Source organism: Xenopus laevis, chromosome 2L (genome assembly GCF_017654675.1).
Source record: "Xenopus laevis strain J_2021 chromosome 2L, Xenopus_laevis_v10.1, whole genome shotgun sequence".
Taxonomy (NCBI): domain Eukaryota; kingdom Metazoa; phylum Chordata; class Amphibia; order Anura; family Pipidae; genus Xenopus; species Xenopus laevis.
Window position 1 is genome coordinate 186,400,975 of NC_054373.1, and position 27,368 is coordinate 186,428,342.

A 27,368-nucleotide genomic window follows, 5' to 3' on the forward strand; every position below is an offset into this window, starting at 1 on the left:
CATCAATACCATTTGTCTTTTGTTAAAGGAGTGGTTCACCTTCAAGTAAACTTTTACTATGTTATAGAATGGCTAATTTCAAGCAACTTTTTAGTTGGTCTTTATTATTTTTTTTTTACAATTTTTTTTTTTAAATTATTTGCAGTGATTGACCCCATCTAAAAACAAATGCTCTGTAAGGCTACAAATGTATTGTTATTGCTACTTTTTATTACTCCTCTTTCTATTCAGGCCTCTCCTATTCATATTCCAGTCTCTTATTCATATCAGTGCATGGTTGCTAGGGGAATTTTTTGGACCTAACGACCAGATTTATGAAATTGCAAACTGGAGAGCTGCTGAATAAAAAGCTAAATAAGTCAAAAACCACAAATAATAAAAAATGAAAACCAATTGCAAATTGTCTCAGAATATCATGCTCTACATCAGAATAACAGTTAATTTAAAGGTGAACAACCCCTTTAAGAAAGTGCTGAACTAGAGCCAGGCAAATCCAGTAAATGTGAGGAGAAGGGGACTTTCCTGTTAAGACAAGTGCAGATTAATTGTGATACTTTGTGTTTTTTCCTGTTTCTCTCCCAGGGATTATTGCTGTGTTGTATATTTGGGACTGATAAGGCTTATAATAGAATTATATAATTGGGAGCATTCCCCGGAACAGATCATGGAATCAATAGCCTCCCTAGTGCAGTCTATGTCCAGATCTAGAGGTCAGGTGTGAGAGAGGCAGTGGCAGTGCAGGGGTTAATGGTGTCCTTGTGTTTAGTAAGTCCCGGCCTCAGATCCCGAGTTATTTCCCTTCCAGTGACACGGCAGGGGAGGAAGAGGCTGTTATCTCCCCACTATTTCCTGACAGAGATGTGTTTGTTTCTAACCTGATTTTCTGTGTTTTTTTTTATTTCAGGGAGCAGAGACCAGGAAACGCTCTCCCACCCTGAGCAGTCAGTTCAAGCGCTCCCTGGAACTGCTCATGAGAACTCTCAGCGTGTGTCAGCCCTTCTTCGTCCGCTGCATCAAACCCAATGAGTACAAGAAGCCCATGGTGAGTCCAATTCTTCCCTTGCCCGGCTGGCTCTTTACTCATCCACTCTTTCTCCAAGCCATGAGGAACATGATATTTGCACCCCTGAAACCGGGCATCGATCTGGTCTCTGTGAGGCCTTAGCTCTGCGCTCCTTGTCTCTATTGTTATTCTCATGCCTAATAATAAGCTTCTGCTGTGTAGTAACAACCCCTCAGTGACTTCTAATATCCTTATCATTTACAGTAGGGGGTACATTATCCCTTATAATACATGAGTGATACTCAGAGTTCCCTGTATAACTCAGCCTGCAGCCTTGTGCCTTTATATGGTCACAGAATAACCCCTCAGTGATCTCTAATATCCTTATCATTTACAGTAGGGGGTACATTATCCCTTATAATACATGAGTGATACGATAGTTCCCTGTATAACTCAGCCTGCAGCCTTGTGCCTTTATATAGTCACAGAACAACCTCTCAGTGACTTCTAATATCCTTATAATTTACAGTAGGGGGTACATTATCCCTTATAATACATGAGTGATACTCAGAGTTCCCTGTATAACTCAGCCTGCAGCCTTGTGCCTTTATATGGTCACAGAACAACCTCTCAGTGACTTCTAATATCCTTATCATTTACAGTAGGGGGTACATTATCCCTTATAATACATGAGTGATACTCAGAGTTCCCTGTATAACTCAGCCTGCAGCCTTGTGCCTTTATATGGTCACAGAACAACCCCTCAGTGACTTCTAATATCCTTATTATTTACAGTAGGGGGTACATTATCCCTTATAATACATGAGTGATACTCAGAGTTCCCTGTATAACTCAGCCTGCAGCCTTGTGTCTTTATATGGTCACAGAACAACCCCTCAGTGACTTCTAATATCCTTATCATTTACAGTAGGGGGTAAATACCTTATAATACATGAGTGATACTCAGAGTTCCCTGTATCACTCAGCCTGCAGCCTTGTGCCTTTATATGGTCACAGAACAACCCCTCAGTGACTTCTAATATCCTTATCATTTACAGTAGGGAGTACATTATCCCTTATAATACATGAGTGATACTCAGAGTTCCCTGTATAACTCAGCCTGCAGCCTTGTGCCTTTATATGGTCACAGAACAACCCCTCAGTGACTTCTAATATCCTTATCATTTACAGTAGGGGGTACATTATCCCTTATAATACATGAGTGATACTCAGAGTTCCCCGTATAACTCAGCCTGCAGCCTTGTGCCTTTATATGGTCACACAACAACCCCTCAGTGACTTCTAATATCCTTATCATTTACAGTAGGGGGTACATTATCCCTTATAATACATGAGTGATACTCAGAGTTCCCTGTATAACTCAGCCTTCAGCCTTGTGTCTTTATATGGTCACAGAACAACCCCTCAGTGACTTCTAATATCCTTATCATTTACAGTAGGGGGTACATTATCCCTTATAATACATGAGTGATACTCAGAGTTCCCTGTATAACTCAGCCTGCAGCCTTGTGTCTTTATATGGTCACAGAACAACCCCTCAGTGACTTCTAATATCCTTATCATTTACAGTAGGGGGTACATTATCCCTTATAATACATGAGTGATACTCAGAGTTCCCTGTATAACTCAGCCTGCAGCCTTGTGCCTTTATATGGTCACGGAACAACCCCTCAGTGACTTCTAATATCCTTATCATTTACAGTAGGGGGTACATTATCCCTTATAATACATGAGTGATACTCAGAGTTCCCTGTATAACTGTGACTTGGGTTCTTGTAACTATTTGTGTGTTTTGATCACAGTTATTTGACCGGGAGCTGTGTGTGCGACAGCTGAGATACTCGGGCATGATGGAGACGATCCGGATTCGCAGGGCAGGGTATCCCATCCGCTACACCTTTGTGGAGTTTGTGGACAGATACCGGGTGTTAATGCCAGGAGTAAAGCCAGCTTATAAACAGGTATGGGGGTTTTATTTCTTTTCTGACATTAACGTGTTACACCAGTGTTTCTTACTCAGAATTTAATATATTGAATTAACATGATTGAATTACTTTAATTAATATTTTCTACAGCAGCGATTGTCTTGCCTACATTTTCATTGGAGTACAAAATAAAGAACAAAAATATATGGAGGCCCAGTCATTAAAACTGAATACATTTTTTACTCTATTAATAACACTTTCTAATATGCTGTAAATGAGAAAAGCTGAGCCAATCACACAACAGCAGCATTGCCCATATGTAACTACGGTGGCCCAAGAAGACTACGATTATCTTTATTTAGGCCCATGACTTTATTCTGTGTTTCCTCAGGGAGATCTCCGTGGGACGTGTGAGCGGATAGCAGAGAGCGTATTGGGAAAAGATGATGATTGGCAAATAGGGAAAACGAAGATTTTCTTAAAGGTGAATAATTAGAAACGAGTGGCTCTCTTGACGGAGAACTCATTTACAAATATCAGCGCTAAATTACAGGTGCCAAGAGAGAGTTTTGCTTGTATATCGCAAGCAGTGTTGTACAATAAAACAATATACTTACATAACACACAGGATCAGTAAAATAACAATATAAATACAAAAATACATTTACAATCATGAATAAGGGGGTTATTTATCAAAATCCGAATTGTTCTATTTATTTAATTTAAAAAAGTCCAACCAAACTTGAATCCACGATTTGATGAAAAAGCTAGATTTAATCAGATCGGGGAAAACCCAAATCCTACAATTTTTTTCCTGAATCACTCAATCATTTTGGGCTTTCTCCCCAAAAGTCCACATTTTTCTGATTTTTGTCCAAAGTAGTCAGATTTTCGGGCTAATTCCAGCGCAGACCACAGAATCTTCCAAATAGGATAGGGACCTCTCCCATTGACTTATATACAACCTCGGCAGGTCTGAGATGCTGGATTTTCGGATTCTGACTTTTTGCAGCTTCGGAGTTTAATAAATTAAGAAAAATTAGAGGGTTTTTTTCCCCACTAAAAATTTGGATTTTATAGTAAAAAAAAACTCGAATTGTTTGAGTTTTTAGCATTCAGACTTTAAAGGGATACTGTCATGGGAAAACATTTTTTCCCCAAAATGAATCAGTTAATAGTGCTGCTCCAGCAGAATTCTGCACTGAAATCCATTTCTCAAAAGAGCAAACAGATTTTTTTATATTCAATTTTGAAATCTGACATGGGGCTAGACATATTGTCAGTTTCCCAGCTGCCCCAAGTCATGTGACTTGTGCTCTGATAAACTTCAATCACTCTTTACTGCTGTACTGCAAGTTGGAGTGATATCACCCCCCTCCCTTTTCCCCCCCCCAGCAGCCAAACAAAAGAACAATGGGAAGGTAACCAGATAACAGCTCCCTAACACAAGATAACAGCTGCCTGGTAGATCTAAGAACAACACTCAATAGTAAAATCCAGGTCCCACTGAGACACATTCAATTACACTGAGAAGGAAAAACAGCAGCCTGCCAGAAAGCATTTCTCTCCTAAAGTGCAGGCACAAGTCACATGACTTGGGGCAGCTGGGAAAGTGACAAAATGTCTTGCCCCATGTCAGATTTCAAAATTGAATATAAAAAATCTGTTTGCTCTTTTGAGAAATGGATTTCAGTGCAGAATTCTGCTGGAGTAGCACTATTAACTGATGTGTTTTGAAAAAAAAAACATGTTTTCCGATGACTGGGCCCTGGACACGCCAGTCCAACACTATATAGAACATTGTCAGACCTCTATATTAGGCCTATAGTGAACACATTTAATACCGGTTGCTTGGATACAATTTAAGTGAATGAGGGAAATGACTTTTCCATGCAGTAGCTGCTTCCTTGCTCAATGCTATACATAGACTGGAAGGGCTGATTCTTCAAGGGCTTCCGCTCCTTCTCACCTTCCCTTTTCTCCCCTTCTAATTTCACATTCGTTAGGATTTTCTAAGAACTTTTAATGACATCCTATTCCAAGCAGCCGTTCCCCAAAGCTCTTGGCCAGGAAATAACTGAGCTCGGCATTACAGGAAATGGGGGCTTTCCAAACGGAAACTTAAAGGAACTTCTGATTGGCCAGAAAAAAAACCAAAACATATTGACATACGAGAAATCAACGTTTGGATTGAATCAGGATTTCAGCTGCATTTTAACTTTAAAAACATTATTTTAAATTGTTCTAAAATACATACTATAAAATTGTTACTAAAATAAGCTTTTGACACAGTCACTCTTTTTTAGGGGCAATGTAATAAACATTGTAAAGCTTTAACCAGACTGCCATTAGGAATCATAGGACCCTATACTACTAACTTAGCACTGTCGGACTGGGATGCCAGGGCCCAACAGAAAACCTTAGACCATGGGCCCACTTTCCAAATTATTATTCCCCCTTTCTTTATTCTCCTAGTCTTTTATCTCTACACTACTATATTCCACCGGGAGTTTTCCTGGTTTCCCAGTGGACCAGTCCGACACTATTAGCAAGGCCCTCCCCCCAATTTCTAACCATTGGTTAACTTGCCCCCCTGGGCGGAGGGTCCTACCATTACACCTTAAAGGTACCAGCAGATTGCTCTGATTTTTTTGTACTTTGCCCCTTGCCCTGCACATAATAAACGACCCCTATATATACATTTTAAAGGAGAAGGAAAGGTTAAAACTAAGTAAGCCTTATCAGAAAGGTCCATCTAAATATACCAGTAAACCCCCAAAGTAATGCTGCTCTGAGTCCTCTGTCAAAAGAAACAGCACATTTCTTTCCTTCTATTGTGTACTCATGGGCTTCTGTATCAGACTTCCTGTTTTCAGCTTAAACCTCATTGCCCTGGGCTTGAGCATGCTCAGTTTGCTCCTCTTCCCCCCCCCCTCCCTTCTCTGCTGTAATCTGAGCCCAGAGCAGGGAGAGACTCAGGCAGGAAGTGATGTCACACCACATTAATACTGCAGCTCCTATCCTAACCAAACAGAGAGTTTCTAGAGCTTTTTACTCAGGTATGGTAAAACATTCTACAGAATAAATATAGCATTCTAGCTTGCACTATTGCAGCTAATCTATTGGCAATAAAATGCCTCCGTAGCTTTCCTTCTCCTTTAAAGGAGAATTCAGCCCTTAACTAAATAAAAACCCTACCCCCCTACCCAACGTAGACCCCCCTCCCTCCTCTCCCCCAGCCTAGCTGCCCCCTGGGGAAATGCCCCTAACTTTTTACTTACCCCTCTGTGCAGATTATGGGGTCGCAGTTCACGGCAGCCATCTTCTGGGTCTTCGTGTCTTCTTCTGGCGCTTCTGCAATTTCTGTTGCATGCGCAGTTGTCACAAACCTACAAATTGCTCCAACTGCGCATGCGCCACTTCACCGGTCTCAGTCTCAGATTACCGAAGACCCGGAAGATGGCTGCCGTGAACTGCGATCCCTGAATCTGCACCAAGAGCGGAAAGAAAAAAGTTAGGGGCATTTCCCCGGATTAGCAGATAGACTGGGGGAGAGGAGGGAGGGGGGTCTACGTAGGGTAGGGTTTTTTTGAGTTAAGGGTTGAATTCTCCTTTTAGAGATGTTTCAAGGAGATATCCCTGTGTTTATAGGTCATAGAGAGCCTTTATTAGGATTTTAGGCCTATAATGTGCCACATTGCTCTCCTAAAGTTCTCCCTCAAGTGCAGAGACAGACGAGGAGTTTGAGGAGATTAGTTGCCTGAAGAAGAAGCGATTTGTCGATGGGCAACTAATCTCCCTGAATCTTCTTTGGGGCACACACAAAGCTACTGGGGGAAATTAGTCGCCCAGCGACAAATCGCTTATTCTTCAAGCAACTAATCTCCCAAACTGCCTCCACTCCGGCATGAATCGAATTCGCCTGCGGGATGGAACTTCAGTGTCGGACCTCATGCTGCTAAACATTTGGCCTATTTAATGGCCATTCCCTATTTTTATGAGAACAAATAGGCTAAATAGTTGTGAAACAGAGTATAGTATGTAAAGAAAAGAGACTAGAATAGAGAGAGGTTGAGTGAGGAGAAGAAGAAAAATAGAACTGAGAGTGGGCCCCTAGTCTAAGATTAATTGCTGGGCCCCTGGTCAAAGGTTTTTGGGTGAACCCCTGGTGTCCCAGTCCGACACTGTGGCACTTGGAGCTCTTCGTTTTTCAAAGTCGCCCGGAGTTTCCTCGTGAGACGAAGCACTCCGAGCGCCATCCCACCTGTGATTCTAGCCAGAGGGAAGGCAGTTCGGGGAGATTAGTCGCCCGAAGAAGAAGCGATTTGTCGCTGGGCAACTAATCTCCCCAAGTAGCTTCGTGTGCCCCTGCCCTTAATCTGATTTATACATGACGATACTCTCATGATAAGTCAAGGCATTCCCCATGTATTAACCAGGTACAAAGTCTGATGTCATTGGGGGGTTCTAGACATTAAAACAAAAGAATCTCCTTGTATTTACTATAAGCCAATCACTAAGCTCCCATATTGCTTGTTTGGCTCATCCGTTCTACAAAGAGGTCGTTGCCTTTGCACCAAATGTGCCCGGATTTATTTCAGTTATCACAGCCTGGGCGCTAATAATAATACAGTGTTTGTGTTACAGGATCACCATGATATGCTGCTGGAGATTGAGAGAGATAAAGCCATTACTGACAAGGTCATTCTTATTCAAAAAGTGGTGCGGGGGTTTAAAGACAGGTGAGCTCAAAGTTTACTAATGTCAGACCTGAAAATACTGAAAACTCAGTCATACGATTTATAGGATCAAAGCTGTGTATATAACACTCATATGGAAGTAAGTGGTTGTCCATATGTACTCAATGGCTTCTAAATTCTGCATCAAAAAGCAATTCTGATTGGGAGGGGACAGACTACACAGACTTCTTAAAGGAGTTGTTCACCCTTAAATTAACTATTAGTATTATGTAGAGAGTGATATTCTGAGACAATTTGCAATTGGTTCTCATTTTTTATTATTTGTGGTTTTTGACTTATTTAGCTTTTTATTCAGCAGTTTTGCAATTTCAGCAATCTAGTTGCTAGGGTCCACATTACCCTAGCAACCATGCACTGATTTGAATAAGAGACTGGAATATGAATAGGAGAGGCCTGAATAGAAAGAGGAGTAATAAAAAGTAACAATAACAATACATTTGTAGCCTTACAGAGCATTTGTTTTTTAGATGGGGTCAGTGACCCCCATTTTAAAGCTGGAAAGAGTCAGAAGAAGAAGGCAAATAATCAATATACTATAAAAAATAAATAAAAATGAAGGCCAACTGAAAAATTTCCTTAGAATTAACACATTAAGGGGCAGATTTCTCAAGGGTCGAAGTAAAAATAAGAAGTAAAAAAAATTGAATTTCTAGCTATTTTTGTGTACATCGACTGTCGAATAAGCCAAGATTCGATTCGAATTTGAAAAAATGTGATTATTTTAATATCGAAATTTATCATGTACTGTCCATTTGCCATCAAAAACCTGTCGAATTGCTATTTTAGCCTATTCGGGACCCCCCTAGAACCTATTTGGAGTCATTTTGATTTTTAAAAAAAAAACTTTGAATCTAAGTAGATTGAATACGAATACTTTGATTAGAACGATTCGATTACAGCCTATTCAACCGCAGATAAAAACTTTGATTTTTTTTTAAATGAATTTCGGTTGGTCTTTTGTTCTTTGAATTTCAAAATTCGACCCTTGATAAATCTGCCCCTAAAAGTTAACTTAAAGTTGAATCACCCCTTTAACCACACTAAGGGGGGTATTTACTAAGACTCATATTTTTTCCATTTCGACCTAATTTATTAAAAAATCAGATCGAAAAAGACAGTGTGGGAAAAAGTTTCGACAAAATCGCGCCAAATCGTGCAACTTTTTCGATTTGCCTCCTGAAATACTTTTTTAGATTAGAAACGAAAACCAGCCTGAAAGCCTTGAAGATCATGAAGGCAAGAAACATCTTCAAATTGTAAATCTGCCATTGACTTTAACATGACTTGGACAGGTTTTAGCTGGAGTATTTTCAGATTCAGATTTTTAGCAGCTTTGGAGCATAATAAATCTCAAAAATTTCAAGTTTCATTTCCCTCTAAAAATTCGAGTTTTCCCCCTAAAGAACTCAACCACAAAAAATCGAGGCTTCAAAAATAGACCCCTAAAGGTTACGATTGTAAGCTCTTGTGAGCAGGGATTCTATGCTTCAGTCTTTTTTGTTAATTCTATGTACACTAAGCACAAAGGACACTTACCTCCATATTCATTTCCCTATAGGTCAAACTTCTTAAAAATCCGTAAATCTGCCCTGTTGATTCAGAGATGCTGGAGAGGACATAACTGCAGAAAGAATTACACCGTGGTAAGGGGCAGCGAGGCTTGTGGTCTGGTATCTGTAGCCTTTGAAATCATTTAGGGATGCACTGAATCCACGATTTGGTTTGGGATTTGGCCTTTTCAGCAGGATTCGGCCGAATCCTTGTGTCTGGTCAAACCGAATCTGGATTTGGACTAATCTCAGAATCCTTCATTAAAGATTCCAAACCGAATCCGAACCCTAGTTTGCACATTAGGGATGGGAAGGGAAATGACAAAACTTTTGTCACAGAAAAGAAGTAAAAAAGTTTTTTCCACTTTTTCCCTTCCTGCCCCTAATTTACATATGCAAAATAGGGTCCAGATTCTGTTTGGTATTAGTCTGAGCCTTTAATGAAGGTTTCCGAGATTTGGCCGAATCCCAAACAGTGGATTTGGAACATCCCTAAAATAAATACAAGGAAATAAACTGATGAACCAATTCTAACCCTAATGCTCTAACCGTAACCAACCTCTCTTGAACAGAACCCCCAAAATCACTCTAGAGTTTTTGGGTTCAAGACCCACCCTGGGTGGAGCACCCTTTGTTCAGGGCCCCAATTAAATAATTAACTAATGAATGAATTAATCAATTAATTAATAGCAAGGATAAAGATGTAGCAAAACATTAGCTGATCATCAATAGCGCCAAGAATAACTAGAGGAGCAAATACAGGTCCAACTCCAAATCTTAATTGACTTTCTCTTGGGATTTCAGGGGGTATATCAGGCATTATCCTCAAATCTGAATATACATTACCTCTAGACTGAGCCCCCACTACCTCTTTTCAAAGCCCTAAACTGGGGAGCAACATGACAGTTGGGTCTCCATTGCTCTAAAGGTTCTGACATTTAAGATTCAAGAACCAACCATGGTAGAGCTCACATAGCAAATTAATGGAAGCACTTGTATTTTTAGATGCGGATTGGGTTCCTTAGACTCCAAGCTTTATACAGATCCCGGAAGCTCCACACTCAGTACCATGTGGCCCGCAAGCGAATCTGCTATTTTCAAGCTCGATGTCGGGGTTACCTGGTTCGAAAGGCTTTCCGCCACCGGCTTTGGGCTGTGTTCACCATCCAAGCCCATGTAAGGGGTATGATAGCCCGCCGACTGTACAAGCGACTGAAAGGAGAGGTAACAAATTATTAACATTATTATATTTGGTTTCTGTTTAAGGTTCCTGCAGAAACAGTGTGAGATGACATTTTTAATTTATAAAAAAAAGCATGTGTTAATGGATTGGCAGTTTTAAAATGGTCATATAAAATCTGTTTGTAGAAGCAACTTGAAGTTATTGTAAGATATATAATAGAACAATTGAATAATAATAATAACTATTACATGTTTTGTTTACCAGTACCACTGGCGACTAGAGGCTGAGAAGATCCGGCTGGCCGAAGAAGAACGTTTGAAGAAAGAGATGAGCGCCAAGAAAGCCAAGCAGGAAGCAGAGAAGATGCACCAAGTAACCAAATTCTTAATTTGGGTCTTAGAGACTTATGTGGGGTAGAACTTCATAATCATTTTAGACCCATATTTCTACAACATGTTTTGACAGATTTGGGGGTTTTCTTTGTTTAAACATGGAGAGTAACTTGGTGTTTTCTGTGTATGTTTGTGCCTCTAGGTGCGCTTAGCCCAGCTTGTCCGAGAAGATGCAGAGCGAGAGGTCAGGGAGAAAGAAGAAGCTCGTCGGAAGAAGGAACTCTTGGAGAAGATGGAGAAAGCCAGGAATGAACCAGTCAATGACTCTGACATGGTGGATAAGATGTTTGGTTTTCTGGGGACAACATCATCTCTTCCTGGTCAGGAAGGACAGGCACCAACAGGATTTGAGGTACTGAAGCACCTAAAGAGCCCCTTTTCTTTGATATGAGCAAATATCGTTGCTAGTTCTAATGATGTAAGTTGGACCTGCTGCCTGTCAGAGAGGATCACATCCACTATGCAAATAGGCCTTAAAGTGGACCTGTCACCCAGACACAAAAATCTGTATAATAAAAGTAATTTTCAAATTAAATATGAAATCCAATTTCAATATTTTATTAAAGCATTCATAGCTGTTGTAAATTCATTTAAAAATCTCTGCTGTCAATCAAATATTGTCTGCCCCTCCTCTATGCCTTAGGCAATTACTTTCACTTTCCATTCAGCACTTCCTACATGTCACTGCTCTCCCCACATTCCCCCCAATCTCTTCACCATTTAATTGTGTAGCCAGGACATGGGGATGGACATCAGGTCCCCCATTCTGGTGCACAAACAAGATTCTGAGATGATACAAGACTTGTCTTAATAACAGTGTCCACAAAATGGCTCCTGCCTGCTTGTTATAATTATGAATTCCCAGATGGAAGGAAACAAGATTCAAATAACTTATATAGTGTAATTAAAGTTCATTTTGCTTGACTAATGTGATAAAATAGGATTTTGAATACTTTTTTTTGGGTGACAGGTCCCATTTAAAGGTGTGGTTCACTTTTATGTTAGCTATTAGTAAGTTATAGAATGGATAATTCTAAACCTTTCCAATTGGTCTTCAATTTTTCTTTTTTTTATAGTTTTTGGATTATTTCCTTCTTCTTTTGACTCTTTCCAGCTTTCAAATGGGGGTCACTGACCCATCTAAAAAACAAATGCTCTGTAAGGCTACAAATGTATTGTTATTGTTACTTTTTATTGCTCATCTTTCTATTCAGCCCTCTTCATATTCCAGTCTCTTATGAAATCAATGTGTGGTTGCTAGGGTTGCTAGCAAGGTAATTTGGGACCCTAGCAACCAGATGGCTGAAATTGCAAACTGGAGAACTGCTGAATAAAAAGCTAAATAAGTAAAAAAAACACAAATAATAAAAAATGAAAACCAATGCAAATTGTCTTAGAATATCAATCTCTACATCATACTATCAGTTCATTTAAAGGTGAACAACCCTATTAATGCTTTTTATTCCATAGGGTGATGCACAAGTTGTTGTAAACTTAATTTCTAATGGTTTTTCTGTCATTCAGGATCTAGAAGGAACTCGAGGAGAAATGGAGGAGGAGGATCTCGATGGGTCATTACCCCTACCAGAGGAGGAAGAGGAAGACCTTTCGGAATACAAATTTGCAAAGTTTTCCGCCACGTATTTCCAAGGGACCACCACCAACACCTATATCAGAAGACCCCTAAAGCAGCCTCTGTTATACCATGAAGATGAAGGGGACCAGCTGGTGAGGGAGAATATTTCTATTCTGCAGATGATAGGTTGAGCACTCTTAGAACTGAGCACTGTTGTTATGATAGTATTATAATAAGGACCCATGTCATGCATCATTTGATTCATAGTTTGCGTTTCCTTATTTTGTCCCATCTCGCCTCCTGTTGTCCCCTGTGATCTCTGTCTGTTGGTTTACTCCACTTGTCTGGTAGTAATTGCTACCTATAATAAAGGGACCCATTAAATTATGCATTGAAAAGTGTACCCATCTGTCTCTATAAGGCTGCCTTGGCTGTCTGGATCACCATCCTCCGTTTCATGGGAGACTTGCCAGAGCCAAAGTACCACACGGCCATGAGCAACGGCAGCGAGAAGATCCCGGTAATGACTAAAATCTACGAGACCCTGGGAAAGAAGACGTACAAACGGGAGCTGCAAGCCTTGCAAGGGGAAGGAGAGGTAAATAATATATATAATATGCATTATGCTCAGTGGCGTAACTATAGAGGAAGCAGACCCCTCAGTCACAGGTAGGGTTGCCACCTTTTCTCCAAGTTTTTACCGGCCGGTGGGGGAGCAGGAACAAAAGGGGTGTTCCGTGATTCAAAAAAGGGGTGGGGCCACATACAGTGCCGCAAAAGGGGGTGGGGCCACGTCGCGTAATGGTCAGAAGGCCGAAAAAAGGTAAGTTCTAAGAAAATTGGGGGCAGGCCAAGGGATTTTTTTAAGGGTATTACAAATTTACCGGCAACTACATTGCTGGTAAATTTGTAAAACCAGCCCCCGGCCTTGGCAGGTGTGTTACCGGCTAGTTCGGTAAAATACCAGCCGGATGGCAACCTTAGTCACAGGGGGACCCTGGGGAGCAGTGCGGGTCCGGACTTTGGGGTCTGCTTCCTCTATAGCCAAAAAACCCTATTTGCCAGCCGCTCTCTTACCTGCAGCTGGGAAGGGTGGGAGTTGGCAGAGTCAGGGCAGAGTGGGCGGGCAGGAGGAGGGACATGGGTGGGGCAGTGGCAGGACAGGAAGTGGCCCCTCTAAATATTTTTTTGCAGGGGGGCCTGGCACAATCTAGTTACACCACTGATCATGCTGCTGACTGCTGGATCCTTACAGTGTATTGCTCAGTGAATCTAAGCAGCTGTTACACTAACATTCGTTATCACGTGGTCTTGGGCCTCATTGAAGTGCAGGTCAGAGTGCAAAGTGCAAATATGAAAGCAAACCACCATGATTGGTTGCACCGCACTTTGCACCAGTGACACGGGTCTTTTTCAGCACTTTACACACTGCACGAAGCTTTGCAAATAATATAAGGATCAATAAAGTCAGGAATGTTGCTGTTCCGCGTATTATTGGAAAGAAAATATTGTTCCAAGTGACATTTTTCCGGTTGTGCTGACGGTATTGTTGTTTCAGCATCAAGTCTCTGGCGTCGGTGTTGCATTATTTGTAGTTTCAGAGGAAATGTTTATGGGATGTGCTGTTTAGTTTTACAGAGCAGAGATGATTGATATGTAGGAGTCATGTTTAATACCTGCTTGGGACTGAGCCGAGAGATTTATAAGAGTAAGTTCAAAGCACAAAGAGGGGATAAGATCTATTAAAGTAAAAACCTACTTTAGCTTCTCATGGCTCTTCACTCCCCGGGCTTCCAGGTTCATCTCACTAGCCCTTGCTTATCTGGCTGCACTGAACTACAGCTCCCAGCATCTTTTGGAAAGAAAGACATAATTTAAAGATCAATAAAAGATGGCAGCTCACAGGTTGGCGGTCTGTAAGCGGATAGAAAAAAAAATTAAACAGTTACTTTAGTATTGGCTAGGTTAATACAGCAGGAACAGCAAATAAAAAAGTAGGGTTACATTGTCTTTTATATGAAACTTGTAACATTAGGTTTGCCATTCTCAGACCTTTCCATTCTCTCTCCCAGAGCACTCAGATCGACGGCTATAAAAAAAACAGTGTGCGGCACAAGCTGGTCTCACTCACGTTAAAGAAAAAATCCAAGATCACGGAGGAGGTATGGCAGCTCTCATTTGTACAATTTGTTGGAAATGTTTATCTTTATCCAGTAACTTTTACCTAATAATAAGTTATATCCCATCTGGTCCAGTTGACCCCCTATGTCCTCTCTAGTTTTCATGTGAAAGAGATATATTGTACATTCTCAGTATACAGCCTGCTTCATCTGTACTTGCCAAGGCTACACTATTACATGTATGGGATCTGTTATCCAGAATGCTGTGGACCTAGAGTTTTCCATTATTTGGATCTTCATACCTTAAGTCTACTAGAAAATCATGTAAACATTACGTAAACCCAATAGGCTGGTTTTGCTTCCAATAAGGATTAATTATATCTTAGTTGGGATCAAGTACAAGCTACTGTTATATTATTACAGAGAAAAAGAAAATTTGGACTATTTGGATAAAATTGAGTCTATGGGACATTGCCTTTCTATAATTCAGAGCTTCCTGCATAACGGGTTTCCGGATAACAGATCCCATACTCGTATCTGTATGTTTGATACGATGATGTGTATGTTAAAGGGGGTGCAGCCCAACTGTTCTGTCTCAAAGGAGTGTATGAACCCAACAAGCACTTTTTAATGGCTACAGGTTGGTGAATAACTAAGGATGGTGGGAGCAACTGAGTCACATGATAATGATTAGTTAGAAGTGGTTAGAATGGTTAGAAGTAGAGAAATATCTGGCATGTACTCTCTTCCACTCAAATAATTCAAATTTTTTTTGGGAGATGTCCTTCCCGTAATTCTGAGATTTTTGATAACAAGTTTCCAGATAACAGATTCCATACCTGTACTGGAATAATGTCACTAATAATAAGTTCTCACAATGGGGCGAAATGAGATCATTTCTGAAATATCTAACTGATTTTACTGAGATACAGAACCCACAAAGTCAACATTATATATATATGTCTATGAGCAGCTCCAGAGATCTTAGATAGTACTATTACTATTACAAAGGCATGGGGAGCCAAAGTGTTGTGTAAATGTTTAATTCTAACCCTTCTGTTCATGTCCCCTTGTTGCCTGTGGGTAGGTAACCAAGAGGCTCCATGATGGAGAGTCCACCTTGCAGGGTAACAGTATGCTGGAGGATCGGCCTACTTCAAATCTGGAGAAGCTCCACTTTATTATTGGGAATGGTATCCTGAGGCCTGCTTTAAGGTTAGAGTTTTATTTAGGAAAGGATCATATGATATTTCAAGCCAAAGAAGAGAAAGGCATGAGGACATAAGCCATACATTATTTGAATACAACACATGTTGGCGCTATATAAATACATGTTAATAATAATATTAGAGGGTGGGACATGGGAAAAGTTAGTTAAATCTTTCCTTTGGACAATTGGATGACCATCTATTTGACTTCAGCACCATGAAATCTAAAACAAGCCAAGTAATTCGCTTTACTTTCTGTAGGGATGAAATCTATTGCCAAATCTGCAAGCAGCTTACCCAGAATCCTTCAAAAAGCAGCCATGCCAGGGGTTGGATCCTCATGTCTCTCTGCGTGGGATGCTTTGCCCCATCTGAGAAGTTTGTCAAGGTGAATCCGTGTGTAACATCTACAGAGGCTGATCCATAGAGATAAAATCTATTTCTATTGTGTAATGTTGTGTCACATATTAGTATGAGCTTCAAAGAAGGAAAGATTGTCACCAACTCCATTCTGGGACAAATAGGGACTGGGAGTTTTCTCCTATGATTAGCTCCTCACTCCCAGCACCACAAAGATTGGCCATGGATAATTTGGGAGGTAGGCCTATTTCTAGAGTAACCCAAAGCTCCATCAGAATTATTTGTCACATCCAACACAAAAGCAAAGGACATTGGGATATGAGTGGTGCAGAGCTTTGCTCCTGGTCAAGCAATTGTGCTGAAAAATGAGCAGCATGTATTTGGGACAAAGGGGTATGATCTTACACACCCCTCAGTTAAATGTCATTCAGTCATCTGATCAAGGGTGATTGGACATCTCATCATCTTTCAAACAAGAACAAACACGTCAAAGGTTATGTGTTAAACAAAGTACAGTTCCCAGCATTCTTTTTGAAATGATGTAAGCATGAGGGTAGATGTAATTTTGGTCATGGTTGACGTTACCTGTCATAGGGCTCCACATTTTCACCATTCCACTGGCATCCTCCAACCTATTTTTTTCTTAATTCCAGTACCTGAGAAACTTCATCAGTGGGGGACCACCAGGATATGCGCCATATTGTGAAGAGAGACTTAGAAGGACGTTTGCTAATGGCACCAGAACCCAACCTCCCAGCTGGCTGGAACTGCAGGTATGTGACCCAGAGAGTATAGACAAACATCTTATTGGTAAACTCCCCAAACAAAAATGTCACCTTCTTCACCTGAAAATGATAGAACATATCTACGTGTTCAAATAGTGTATAGAGTCAAATTCATTATCTATATTTTGGTCATGTTAGTTCTTAAACAATCTACTGCTTTGCCAATGGACAGTTGTGCTACCATTAGATAGAATTTAGCATGTGTAAAGTGGGCAACATTTCACCCCAAATTGGGATAAGATGGGAACTGGAGCTGGAACCAACTGTTGAGGAGCCACAGGTTGGCATATGAACTTTATTTGTTATTAAAATGAGGGTTCCAGCTTCCGGGATTAGAGAGAGGATAACATGTAATGAGACTGAGGTCAAATCTTCTTGTTCCCATCAGGCAACAAAATCCAAGAAGCCGATAATGTTACCCGTCACTTTCATGGATGGGACAACAAAGACCCTGTTGACTGATTCTGCCACCACCGCAAAGGAGCTGTGTAACTCATTGGCCGACAAGATCAGCCTGAAGGATCGATTTGGCTTCTCCCTGTACATAGCCCTGTTTGATAAGGTATAAGAGAGCTGTCTAAGAACCATGATTTTATGAGACCTGTGCTCTATTCTGAATATGCAGAATTATTTGAATTTGTATTCTAAAGTTATTCAGAGGGATGCGATTGGGTAAATTCATGTTCCCGGAAGAAGGAACATGATTGGGTAGGTACATGGCTGTTTGTATAGCAAATAGCCTTCAAATGTTAAATATTATGGCATAATTCACATTCTGAAGAGAGTATAGAAAATATCTGGTTTTCTCTGTTAACCCAGGTGTCCTCTCTGGGAAGTGGGTCTGACCATGTCATGGATGCCGTGTCTCAATGTGAGCAATATGCCAAGGAACAGGGCGCTCAGGAAAGAAACGCTCCTTGGAGACTCTTCTTCAGGAAAGAAATCTTCACTCCTTGGCATGACCCAACAGACGACAATGTCGCCTCCAACCTCATATACCAGCAGATTGTGAGAGGGGTAAAGTTCGGGGAGTACAGATGTGACAAGGTAATGTTCAGTTCCAGACTTAACTCAACTCAACAGGTCCTACGCCAGTTTTCTGCACAGCTTTGTATTTCACACAGGAAGAAGACCTGGCAGAGTTGGCTTCCCAGCAATACTACGTTGATTATGGCTCTGAGCTGATCATGGAACGATTGCTAAACCTTATCCCTTCTTACATTCCCGACCGAGAAATCACGCCATCCAAAAATGTGGAGAAATGGGCACAGTTCATAATCGCAGCTCATAAAAAGGTAAGTTACTTTATGTTCAGCATTTTCTTCTTTAGTATTCTCCACTTCCCAACAGCCGCCTAAGCTTCTCTTACAATTTGAATTGTAGTAGGGTCTACTCACTGGGTTCTCTCATGGTCTGTACAGAAAGAATTTTTATCTAAAATTCTGCTCCCATATGTATTTCCCAGATGGGCCAATTTCCTCATTACTGTTAAGAATCATATTAGCTAACACTCCTTTACTGTCTTCTCCTTCCTCTAGGGAATATATGCTCAAAAGCGATCGGACTCCCAAAAAGTAAAAGAGAATGTTGTGGATTTTGCCCGTTTTAAGTGGCCTTTGTTATTTTCCAGATTTTACGAAGCCTTTAAATTTTCAGGTAATAGTAATTTAATGTCCTTCGTGTGTTCTGTTGTGTTTTTACCTCCAGCCATCTTTAAAGGGTTGTAGAACTCAGGGCAAGATGGATTCTGACCTACAGCTCCATGTCTTTATATCCTTTGGCTCTCAGTAGGTGATCGACGTTGTACTTCAGTAATAGCTTGCCATCTACTTGTACTGTTCCTTTGGTGCTCATATGCCCCCATTCCACCATGTTGTTGTCCTATTCTTGGTACCACCCAAGATGTTTCAGGATGATCTTTGCAGTGATTTCTAGAACCTCCTCCTCTCCTATATGCATCCTCATCCTTTCCTCTGTGTGATTCAGGACCCAGCCTACCCAAGAATGACGTGATTGTTGCCGTGAACTGGACTGGGGTTTACTTTGTTGATGAGCAGGAGCAAGTCCTTCTAGAACTTTCCTTCCCAGAGATCATGGCTGTCTCCAGCAGCAGGTAACATATCACCCTCGCAACAGATGGAGATAACAGTGCAGTTTACCAGTAACAACCTTCATAAGCCATCTAAATGTCTTAATTCTGTTCCGTCCCCACTCATATTTGTCAACTTCTCCATAGAGGAATCTGCACTGGTCTATTCATTCTGCAGTTTTACTTTTGTGTCACTGAGGCCATCCCAGAGTCTGGTAGTAAAGCCTTGGCACTCCCGTAGTTAAACCCCAAGTTATAAATAAAAATTTAGCCCCTTAAAGAAAGTGCATATATGTATGTTCCTTCTTTTCATGTGACTAAAGAGGAGGTAAAATGCAAGGCCAAAGCTTCACTTTGGCCACCATCAAAGGGGATGAGTACACCTTCACGTCCAACAATGCAGAAGACATTCGGGACCTGGTGGTAACTTTCTTGGAAGGACTTCGGAAAAGGTCCAAGTACGTCGTGGCCCTACAGGATAATCCAAATCCTGGTAAGAGAGTTTCTTGTGTTATTGGGGCCCCATTAAGAACTAGTTATACATGCATAATTTTGATATTGCCTCAATCTTAGCAACAGTTTGTTTTCTGGTTTCATGACCACCAGCCCATGACCTACCTGTCACGTTTGGGATGAAAATGGAATCAGCTTTACTTCCTATGAAATAATCAGATCTTATTTTATTTTTTGGGGGGTGTCAAATAGTGGGAGACGATTCGGGATTTCTGAGCTTTCAGAAAGGAGACTTGATCCTTTTGGACCATGACACTGGGGAAACCATTATGAACTCTGGCTGGGCTCACGGTTATAATGAAAGGACCAAAAACAAAGGGGATTTCCCTACGGAGATTGTGTATGTCATGCCGACCGTCACTAAGCCTCCTGGAGAAATTGTGGTATGTCATAGGTGTTATGGTAAAATCGGGGGGTATGTTTGTGGTGCTGTGTCCAACCTGTACTCCTTGAGCTGCTGTTTAGCTACAAAAGGGGTGGCAGACTTTGTCCCTCAAAAATCTCTTGTATCCTCTTTTCACACTGTTTTTGTATGTTGCCTTTTTATGTTCTGCTCTTTTATTTTTAATACCTCCCATTTACCCACACCTTGTCTCCAGATTTCCACATTCTCTATTATTTTGACGTATATTCTTCCCACAACCATTTTCTCTAATCCTTATTACTTTTCCCTTATTGCCAAATCTTTAGAACGTCCTCAAGTGTTCTTTATTTCTCTTCTCCCTCCCCCTACCTCTTGGTCTCTCCTTTCCTCTTTTCTCTGTTCTGATCCAGTGTGCATTTCCTATAAACGTTCTCTTATTCTCCTAGTTCTTCAGCCAGGTGGTTAATGATGGGCTTGTTTGTATGGATAGAGGTTCACTATATTCTGTGGTGGATATTCATGTGTTTTGAGGGGAAGAGACGCAGTGTATAAAGATGTCAATGTAAAGGAACAGACCCCTTGGCCAAAGTTGACAATAGGACCCTTGTCTATTCCAATTTACTTTAGTTAATAATAAAGGGCAATGGGTTGACCCAGGCTACAAAGCAGGAAAATCAGCTTGTACAGGTCTATAGCACCAAAGGTTCTAGAGAGGTTTGTATCGAGGCAAATAAAGCCCATTTTATTGCATATCACCACCTCTTGATTTGATGTTTTGCTGCCCAGGCCTTGGTTACAATGACTCCAGACCAGAAACAAGATGTGGTAAAGGCCGTCCAACTGAACACCTTGGAGCATGAAGAGAAGATGAAACCATACACACTGGAGGAATTCTCCTATGACTATTTCAGGTGACTTGTGTGATGAACCTCATAGGCAAGCATTGAACATAGAACTTTTTTGTGTGAGGAGGTATCCTAACAATGGCTGGAAAATCCCTGTAAGCCAGTGGTTTTCAGACTTCTTCTAGTCAGAGATCCAACCTTTGGTCAGGCCTCCCTGAACTCATAAGATGTTTATGGCTATAGGAATATACAGTATGAGTTTGTCACTCTTGGGCAGCCAATACATTTACATCCCAAATCTCATCCAAACTGACATTCAGCCATATCGTTCAGGTATATCTAGGAGAGCAATAGGCATTCTCCCCAAACCTTACTGCTTTAAGCCCCAACCAGTTTGCGGGGTCTCCATCCTCTGGTTGAGAAAATGAAAAGACTAAATGAGAACATTTAAATGATTTTTATCTTCTCTGATAGGCCTCCTCCAAAACACACCCTGAGTCGTGTCATGATCACTAAGAACCGTGGGAAGGACAAGCTCTGGAGTTACACCCGGGAGCCAATCAAACAGGCCTTACTCAAGAAGGTGTTAATGAGTGATGAGCTGTCACAGGAGGCCTGCATGGCCTTTATTGATATCCTTTATCAGAGTACTTGCAGTATGGCAGCACCTATATGTAATCTTCGGCTATACTGGCTAACAGGGTTAATTACCAGCTACTGCACTAGAGCATGGTTTACAAGTGACTCTAACACTTCAGGCTAGGGCCTTCGCTACATGGAAGATTAAAGGTGTGGTGTAGTGTAACTACAACTCCCACAGGCTACTGTGCAATAAAACAGGAAATCTCACTTCACCTCTGAGACATATCCGAGTAGTGGTCTCTGGATCACCTCAGGGAAATCCTCTCGTCTGATTCCCTTTCCACTGGGATCCCAATACTACAGGCAATATGGCCTGGGAGAGATACCTCCAAATTGTCACTCCTATGTTGGAGCTCAGAACTGCTCTTTTTAGCTCAACTCTAACTGACTTACACTTCTGTTACAGGAGCTACACCTGCCACTATATAATGCCTCGTTCATGGAGCCCTGTAGTCCGACTTTACTGGACCCATGCCCAGGCTCAGACACACATCCACCCTGTTCCTCAGGTGAAATGCAAAGAGGAAGTGCCACTCCTTTCCCAGCACTGTACCAAAGTGAGGCAGGAAGTGGTCACAGCGCCTCCTGGCCAATAACTGGGATATGCAAATACTTTAACTAGATACATGAGCTTCCCCCAGTAACTAGGAAGATCAGGAAGTATAGGGAATTAAAGTCATAGAGACACGTTTAACTCTATGGGTCCCTACATATATGTCAACTAAATCCATGTTGGGGGGATTATAACAGTGCATGGGAGCCCTGTACTTAAAGGGGTTGTTCACCTTTAAATTCATTTTAGTATGACGTAGAGAGTGATATTCTGAGACAATTTGCAATTGGTTTTCATTTTTTATTGTCTGTGGTTTTTTAATTATTTAGCTTTTAATTCAGCAGCTCTCCAGTTTGCAATACTAACAATCTGGTTGCTAGGGTCCAAATTCCCCTAGCAACCATGCACTGATTTGAATAAGAGACTGGAATATGAATAGGAGAGGCCTGAATAGAAAGATGAGCAATAAAAGTAGCAATAACAATACATTTGTAGCCTTACAGAGCATTTGTTTTTAGATGGGGTCAGTGACCCTCCTTTGAAGGCTGAAAAGAAACAGAAGGCAAATAATTCAAAAACGATAAAAAAATAAATAATGAAGGCCAATTGAAAAGTTGATCAGAATTGGCTATTCTGTGATAAACTAAAAGTACCACCTCTTTAACAGTTTTTTTTAAAGAAACCATAGTAAGTAGTATATATATAGTGAATAAAGTAGCCCCTCTTGAAAAATATAAGGATATTATAAGTTACCGAGGAGTTTCATGACAATATAAAAACACAAGGCCTAAGGCTGAGTTATACAGGTCATGGAACTCCGAGGTAACTTCTAATATCCTCTTATTTTACAACTGGGGGCACTTTATTTATTATAATACACAAGTTTCAGTGAGTCATGTGACAGAAATGACATCAGAACTCACCGTTTATAACTGATGACATCAGAACTCACCATTTATAAGGATATAATTTATAGGATATTCATGGCTTTTGTGTATTATATATATATATATATATATATATATATTTGCCGAGTGCTTTTATACAGGTCACGGAACTATGAGGTGACTTCTGTTATCCACCTATTTTCCAACAAGCGGAACTTTATTTATTATATTGTCAAGTGACAAAAATGACATCACTTCTCGCCATTTATAACTGATGACATCACTACTCACCATTGATAGGGATATAATTTACAAGATATTCATGGCTTTTGTGTATTATATACAAACATTATTATATACATACTTATAGTGCTTATTGGTTATAGTGTCACATGAGTTGTGTATTATACAAATAATATAATATCTTTACAATATAATGATAATATAATATTCCCTACGTAACTGTGTTGTTTGTTTAGTCTGTTAAATTCCCTCCTGATCTCTGAGCCATAATAACTTTCCTTGACTCCTCCCCCTGCACCCATATTAAAGTACATGGGCGATTACCCGTCCAAGCGCATGCGCTCCGTTAATGAGCTGACAGACCAAATCTTTGAAGGTGCCTTGAAAGGAGAACCCCTAAAAGATGAGATCTACTGCCAGGTCCTCAAGCAGCTCACTGACAACCACATCAAGTAAGTGTTTGTGGCCCATGCTTTGTGCCCATCATTCTAGGCTGGTTGGCAGGGGATGCTGGGTATTGTAGTACAGCTACATGAATACAGCAGAAGAGTCACTAGTCTTGATCTTTCAATCTGCAGGTACAGTGAGGAGAAAGGGTGGGAACTGCTCTGGCTTCTCACCGGCCTCTTTCCCCCCAGCAATGTGTTACTGCCCCACGTGCAGCGCTTTATCCAGTCCCGCAAGCAACATGCGCTCGCTGCAGATTGTATGCACCGGCTGCAGAGAGCTCTCAGGTAATGCTCCATTGCTGTCCATTTCACATTTTCCTTATTATTATACAGGTATGGGACCTGTTATCCAGAATGCTCAGGACCTGAGGTTTTCCGGATAAGGGATCTTTTCTTAATTTGGATCTTCATACCTTAGAGAGATACTGACATGAGAAAATAACCTTTTTTTTATTATCTATCATAACATTGTCTTTGAATGCTATTTATAATGTTGCCATAAAAGTATTTGCCTGATGCTGTTACATTACCCGTCTGATGCCCCATGTTCCTCTATGAGGGGGCGGCCATATTTGTGCAGCAGGAGTCCGTTAGCGCTAGAAACTCTAAGGGGCCAATTCATTAACTTCGAGTGAAGGAATAGAAGAAAAAAAACGTCGAATTTCGAAGTGTTTTTTTTGGCTACTTCGACCTTCGACTACGACTTCGAATCGAAGGATTCGAACTAAAAATCGTTCAACTACTCAACCATTCGATAGTTGAAGTACTGTCTCTTTAAAAAAAAACTTCGGCCCCCTAGTTCGCCGCCTAAAAGCTACCGAACCCAATGTTAGCCTATGGGGAAGGTCCCCATAGGCTTGCCTAACTTTTTTTGGTCGAAGGATAATCCTTCGATCGTTGGATTAAAATCCTTCAAAACGTTCGATTCGAAGGATTTAATCGTTCGATCGAAAATCCTTCGACTTCGATATTGGAAATCGAAGGATTTTCATTCCCCAGTTGAATATCGAGGGTTAATTAACCCTCGATATTCGACCCTTGATGAATTTGCCCCTGACAGTCAGGTTGGCAAAACAGTCAGGTTTAGGAACTTCAAGTAACAATTACTTACAAAAGCAGAACTATTGGCAAAAAATTATAACGTGACCTATAGGCAACTTTTAATGCAGATTAATATTTTGAAAATAATATTATTAGTGTCAGTATCTTTAAGTCGACTAGAAAATCATATAAACATTAAATAAAGCCAATAGGCTGGTTTTGCCTCCAATAAGGATTAATTATATCTTAGTTGGGATTAAGTACAAGTTACTGTTTTATTATTACACAGAAATAGGAAATTATTTTTCAAAATTTGGATTATTTGGATAAAATGGAGCTTTCTGGATAATGGGTTTCTGGATAACGGATCCCATACCTGTACAGGGATTTCCTTATTCTCTGTAGCTTTTGAATTATTATGTTTAATGTAATCTGCTTGCTAGGGTTACCAGCCTTAGAGATGTAGGTAGGGACTTTAAAATACCTGTAAAAACACAAACTGAAAATCACTAGAAATATGACTTTTTTTATTTTATTTTAAAAAAATCACTTTTCCAGTTGTCTTCCATTAACATGGTCAGTGTCCTCCCCTGTTAATCGGTGTCTCTCCTCCCCACGCAGGAATGGCTCGAGAAAATACCCGCCGCATTTAGTCGAAGTGGAGGCGATTCAGCACAAAACAACCCAAATCTTCCACAAAGTTTATTTTCCCGATGATACGGATGAGGTAAGGCAAGCAATATGGAGGCTCCGGCACAGATACAGAATATATAGCTGTTCTATTGCCCCAAATAAGCTTTTTCTTCTTAATGTCCATTTAATTTAGGGTCCCGTGGGACCATATCCATGACCATGACCCTATCTAATGTGTTTAGCTCCTGCCTGTAGTACGTCGGGGCATCGTCAGCTCTTGTGGCATCCCTGATGTGTACAGATATAGGATCCATTATCCGGAAACCCATTAGACAGACAGCTCAGAATTATGGAAAGATCCATTAACTGGAAAACCCCAGGTCTCGAGCATTATGGATAACAGGTCCTATACCTGTACTAGTGGGTGTCTGTGGGGAGATTCACTCATGTGGCTTCAAACTGCCAGGGGACCCCTATCTGCCTGCTGGAGACAATGGTCACTTAGGCAAGACTGAAACTGCATCTTTATAGACACTAGGGGGCAGCAAAGCAAGAGGGAAATAATTATATCCCCACCTCTTTCATTATTGTCTTACACCCCTAACACCCTTCCCTTATCTCACAGGCATTTGAAGTGGAGTCCAGTACCAAAGCCAAGGATTTCTGCCAAGATATTGCTAACCGGCTGCTATTAAAGTCCGCCGAAGGCTTCAGTCTCTTTGTGAAGATCTCTGATAAAGTAAGAATAATACGGGGCACGTTATTATTTCCCAGTTAATAATAATATACTGTATTTTTTATATATAGGATATCCAACCTTTAGGTCTGCCAATGTAGCTGAACTACAACCCCCAGTATCCCCTGAGATTTATAGTCCAGCCTGATTCATAGAGCGGCAGATAGTAAGCGTCTTCTTATTTCAGGTGATCAGTGTTCCAGAGGGAGATTTCTTCTTTGATTTTGTGAGACATCTCACAGACTGGATAAAGAAAGCCAGACCCTCAAAGGACGGTAAGGAGTTAATTCCCCTTCCCAGTTTAGCTCTTGGCATTGAGTAAATGTCTCTGGTTTGACTGTACAGGTCATTATCCAGTTTCTTTTTTAGTTTTCATGATATTAGCAGTTTTTCGCTGAATGTGCGACAAGACAGCAGAGGGCGCTAGTATCTGTGAACTGTAAAAACAAATAAAAGATTAATGATAAAAAAAAAATAAACTGCTAGTATCATAGAATATGATATAATCTTGTAAACATTTAGGGGATTATTTACTAAAATCCAAATTCATCTCATATTTTGTTTAAAAAACCACAACCAAACTACCATGCCCGATTTTAGCTTATTTATTAATAAAAAAACTCAATTTAATCAGATCATGAAAAAACTCGATAAAATCAATTGATCTGTCTTTTTACAATTTGCTAGAATTTTTGGGGCTTTTTTCCTGAATCGCTCTGATTTTTTTATTGTCCAAAAACCCCAAGAAAATCGGATTTTCGAGCTAAATCCAGTACAGACCACACAAACTATAAATTGAGATAGGTGCCTCTCCCATTACTTATACAAGACCTCAACAGGTCTGAGATGGCGGATCTTTGGATTTGGCCTTTTCGTAGCACCAGGGTATAACAAATCGAGTTGTTTTTTTCCTCTAAAAATTTACGTTTTTCGAGATTTTAACATTCAGATTTTAATAAATAACCCTCTTAAAAGAGAAGGAAAGGCTAAAAGTAAGTAAGCTTTATCAGAAAGGTCTATATAAATATACCAGTAACCCCTCAAAGTAATGCTGCTCTGAGTCCTCTGTCAAATGAAACAGCACATTTCTTTCCTTCTATTGTGTACTCATGGGCTTCTGTATCAGACTTCCTGTTTTCAGCTTAAGCCTCCAGGGCTAGGGCTTGAGCATGCTCATGTCACGGCCGGCACCCAATACCAGAACTAGAGCCAAGCACCGTGGTCAGAGCTCTCTTCACCAGTATGTGTGACCACTTTTGGGCTTCGGGAAGGCCCTCCGCCTACTCGGGTGCCACCTGGACTTATGAGTGGGCAAGGCTGGAGTTCTGGCAGGCAATGGGGCACGGCAAGTATCTAGAGTCTTTTGGGCCGAGGATCACGGTTACAGGCAAGGATGAGGCAGAGAGGATAGTCAGACAGGCTGGGTCGAGGCAGGCAGATAGCAAGGATCGTCAGGCAGGCAAGGGTCAAAACCGGGTATCAAGCAGAAG

At 40.8% G+C, this 27,368-nt stretch overlaps 1 protein-coding gene across 4 annotated transcripts in view; it reads left to right on the forward strand.

Moving 5' to 3' along the window:
* myo7a.L (myosin 7a L homeolog) overlaps positions 1–27,368 on the forward strand; it is a 93,516-nt gene that overhangs the window by 60,169 nt on the left and 5,979 nt on the right. For all 4 annotated transcript variants that reach the window (XM_041582840.1, XM_041582839.1, XM_041582838.1 and 1 more), the window contains 28 exons: positions 905–1,042; positions 2,827–2,985; positions 3,341–3,433; positions 7,597–7,691; positions 9,268–9,352; positions 10,265–10,483; positions 10,707–10,814; positions 10,977–11,186; positions 12,359–12,562; positions 12,832–13,008; positions 14,483–14,572; positions 15,618–15,745; positions 16,000–16,126; positions 16,752–16,871; positions 17,272–17,445; positions 17,703–17,930; positions 18,008–18,178; positions 18,422–18,539; positions 18,870–18,996; positions 19,296–19,465; positions 19,678–19,868; positions 20,636–20,760; positions 21,169–21,326; positions 23,318–23,471; positions 23,598–23,753; positions 25,131–25,236; positions 25,768–25,881; positions 26,066–26,153. In XM_041582840.1, coding sequence (XP_041438774.1) covers positions 905–1,042; positions 2,827–2,985; positions 3,341–3,433; positions 7,597–7,691; positions 9,268–9,352; positions 10,265–10,483; positions 10,707–10,814; positions 10,977–11,186; positions 12,359–12,562; positions 12,832–13,008; positions 14,483–14,572; positions 15,618–15,745; positions 16,000–16,126; positions 16,752–16,871; positions 17,272–17,445; positions 17,703–17,930; positions 18,008–18,178; positions 18,422–18,539; positions 18,870–18,996; positions 19,296–19,465; positions 19,678–19,868; positions 20,636–20,760; positions 21,169–21,326; positions 23,318–23,471; positions 23,598–23,753; positions 25,131–25,236; positions 25,768–25,881; positions 26,066–26,153 — 4,033 coding nt within the window. The remainder of the gene's footprint in view (positions 1–904; positions 1,043–2,826; positions 2,986–3,340; positions 3,434–7,596; positions 7,692–9,267; positions 9,353–10,264; positions 10,484–10,706; positions 10,815–10,976; positions 11,187–12,358; positions 12,563–12,831; positions 13,009–14,482; positions 14,573–15,617; positions 15,746–15,999; positions 16,127–16,751; positions 16,872–17,271; positions 17,446–17,702; positions 17,931–18,007; positions 18,179–18,421; positions 18,540–18,869; positions 18,997–19,295; positions 19,466–19,677; positions 19,869–20,635; positions 20,761–21,168; positions 21,327–23,317; positions 23,472–23,597; positions 23,754–25,130; positions 25,237–25,767; positions 25,882–26,065; positions 26,154–27,368) is intronic.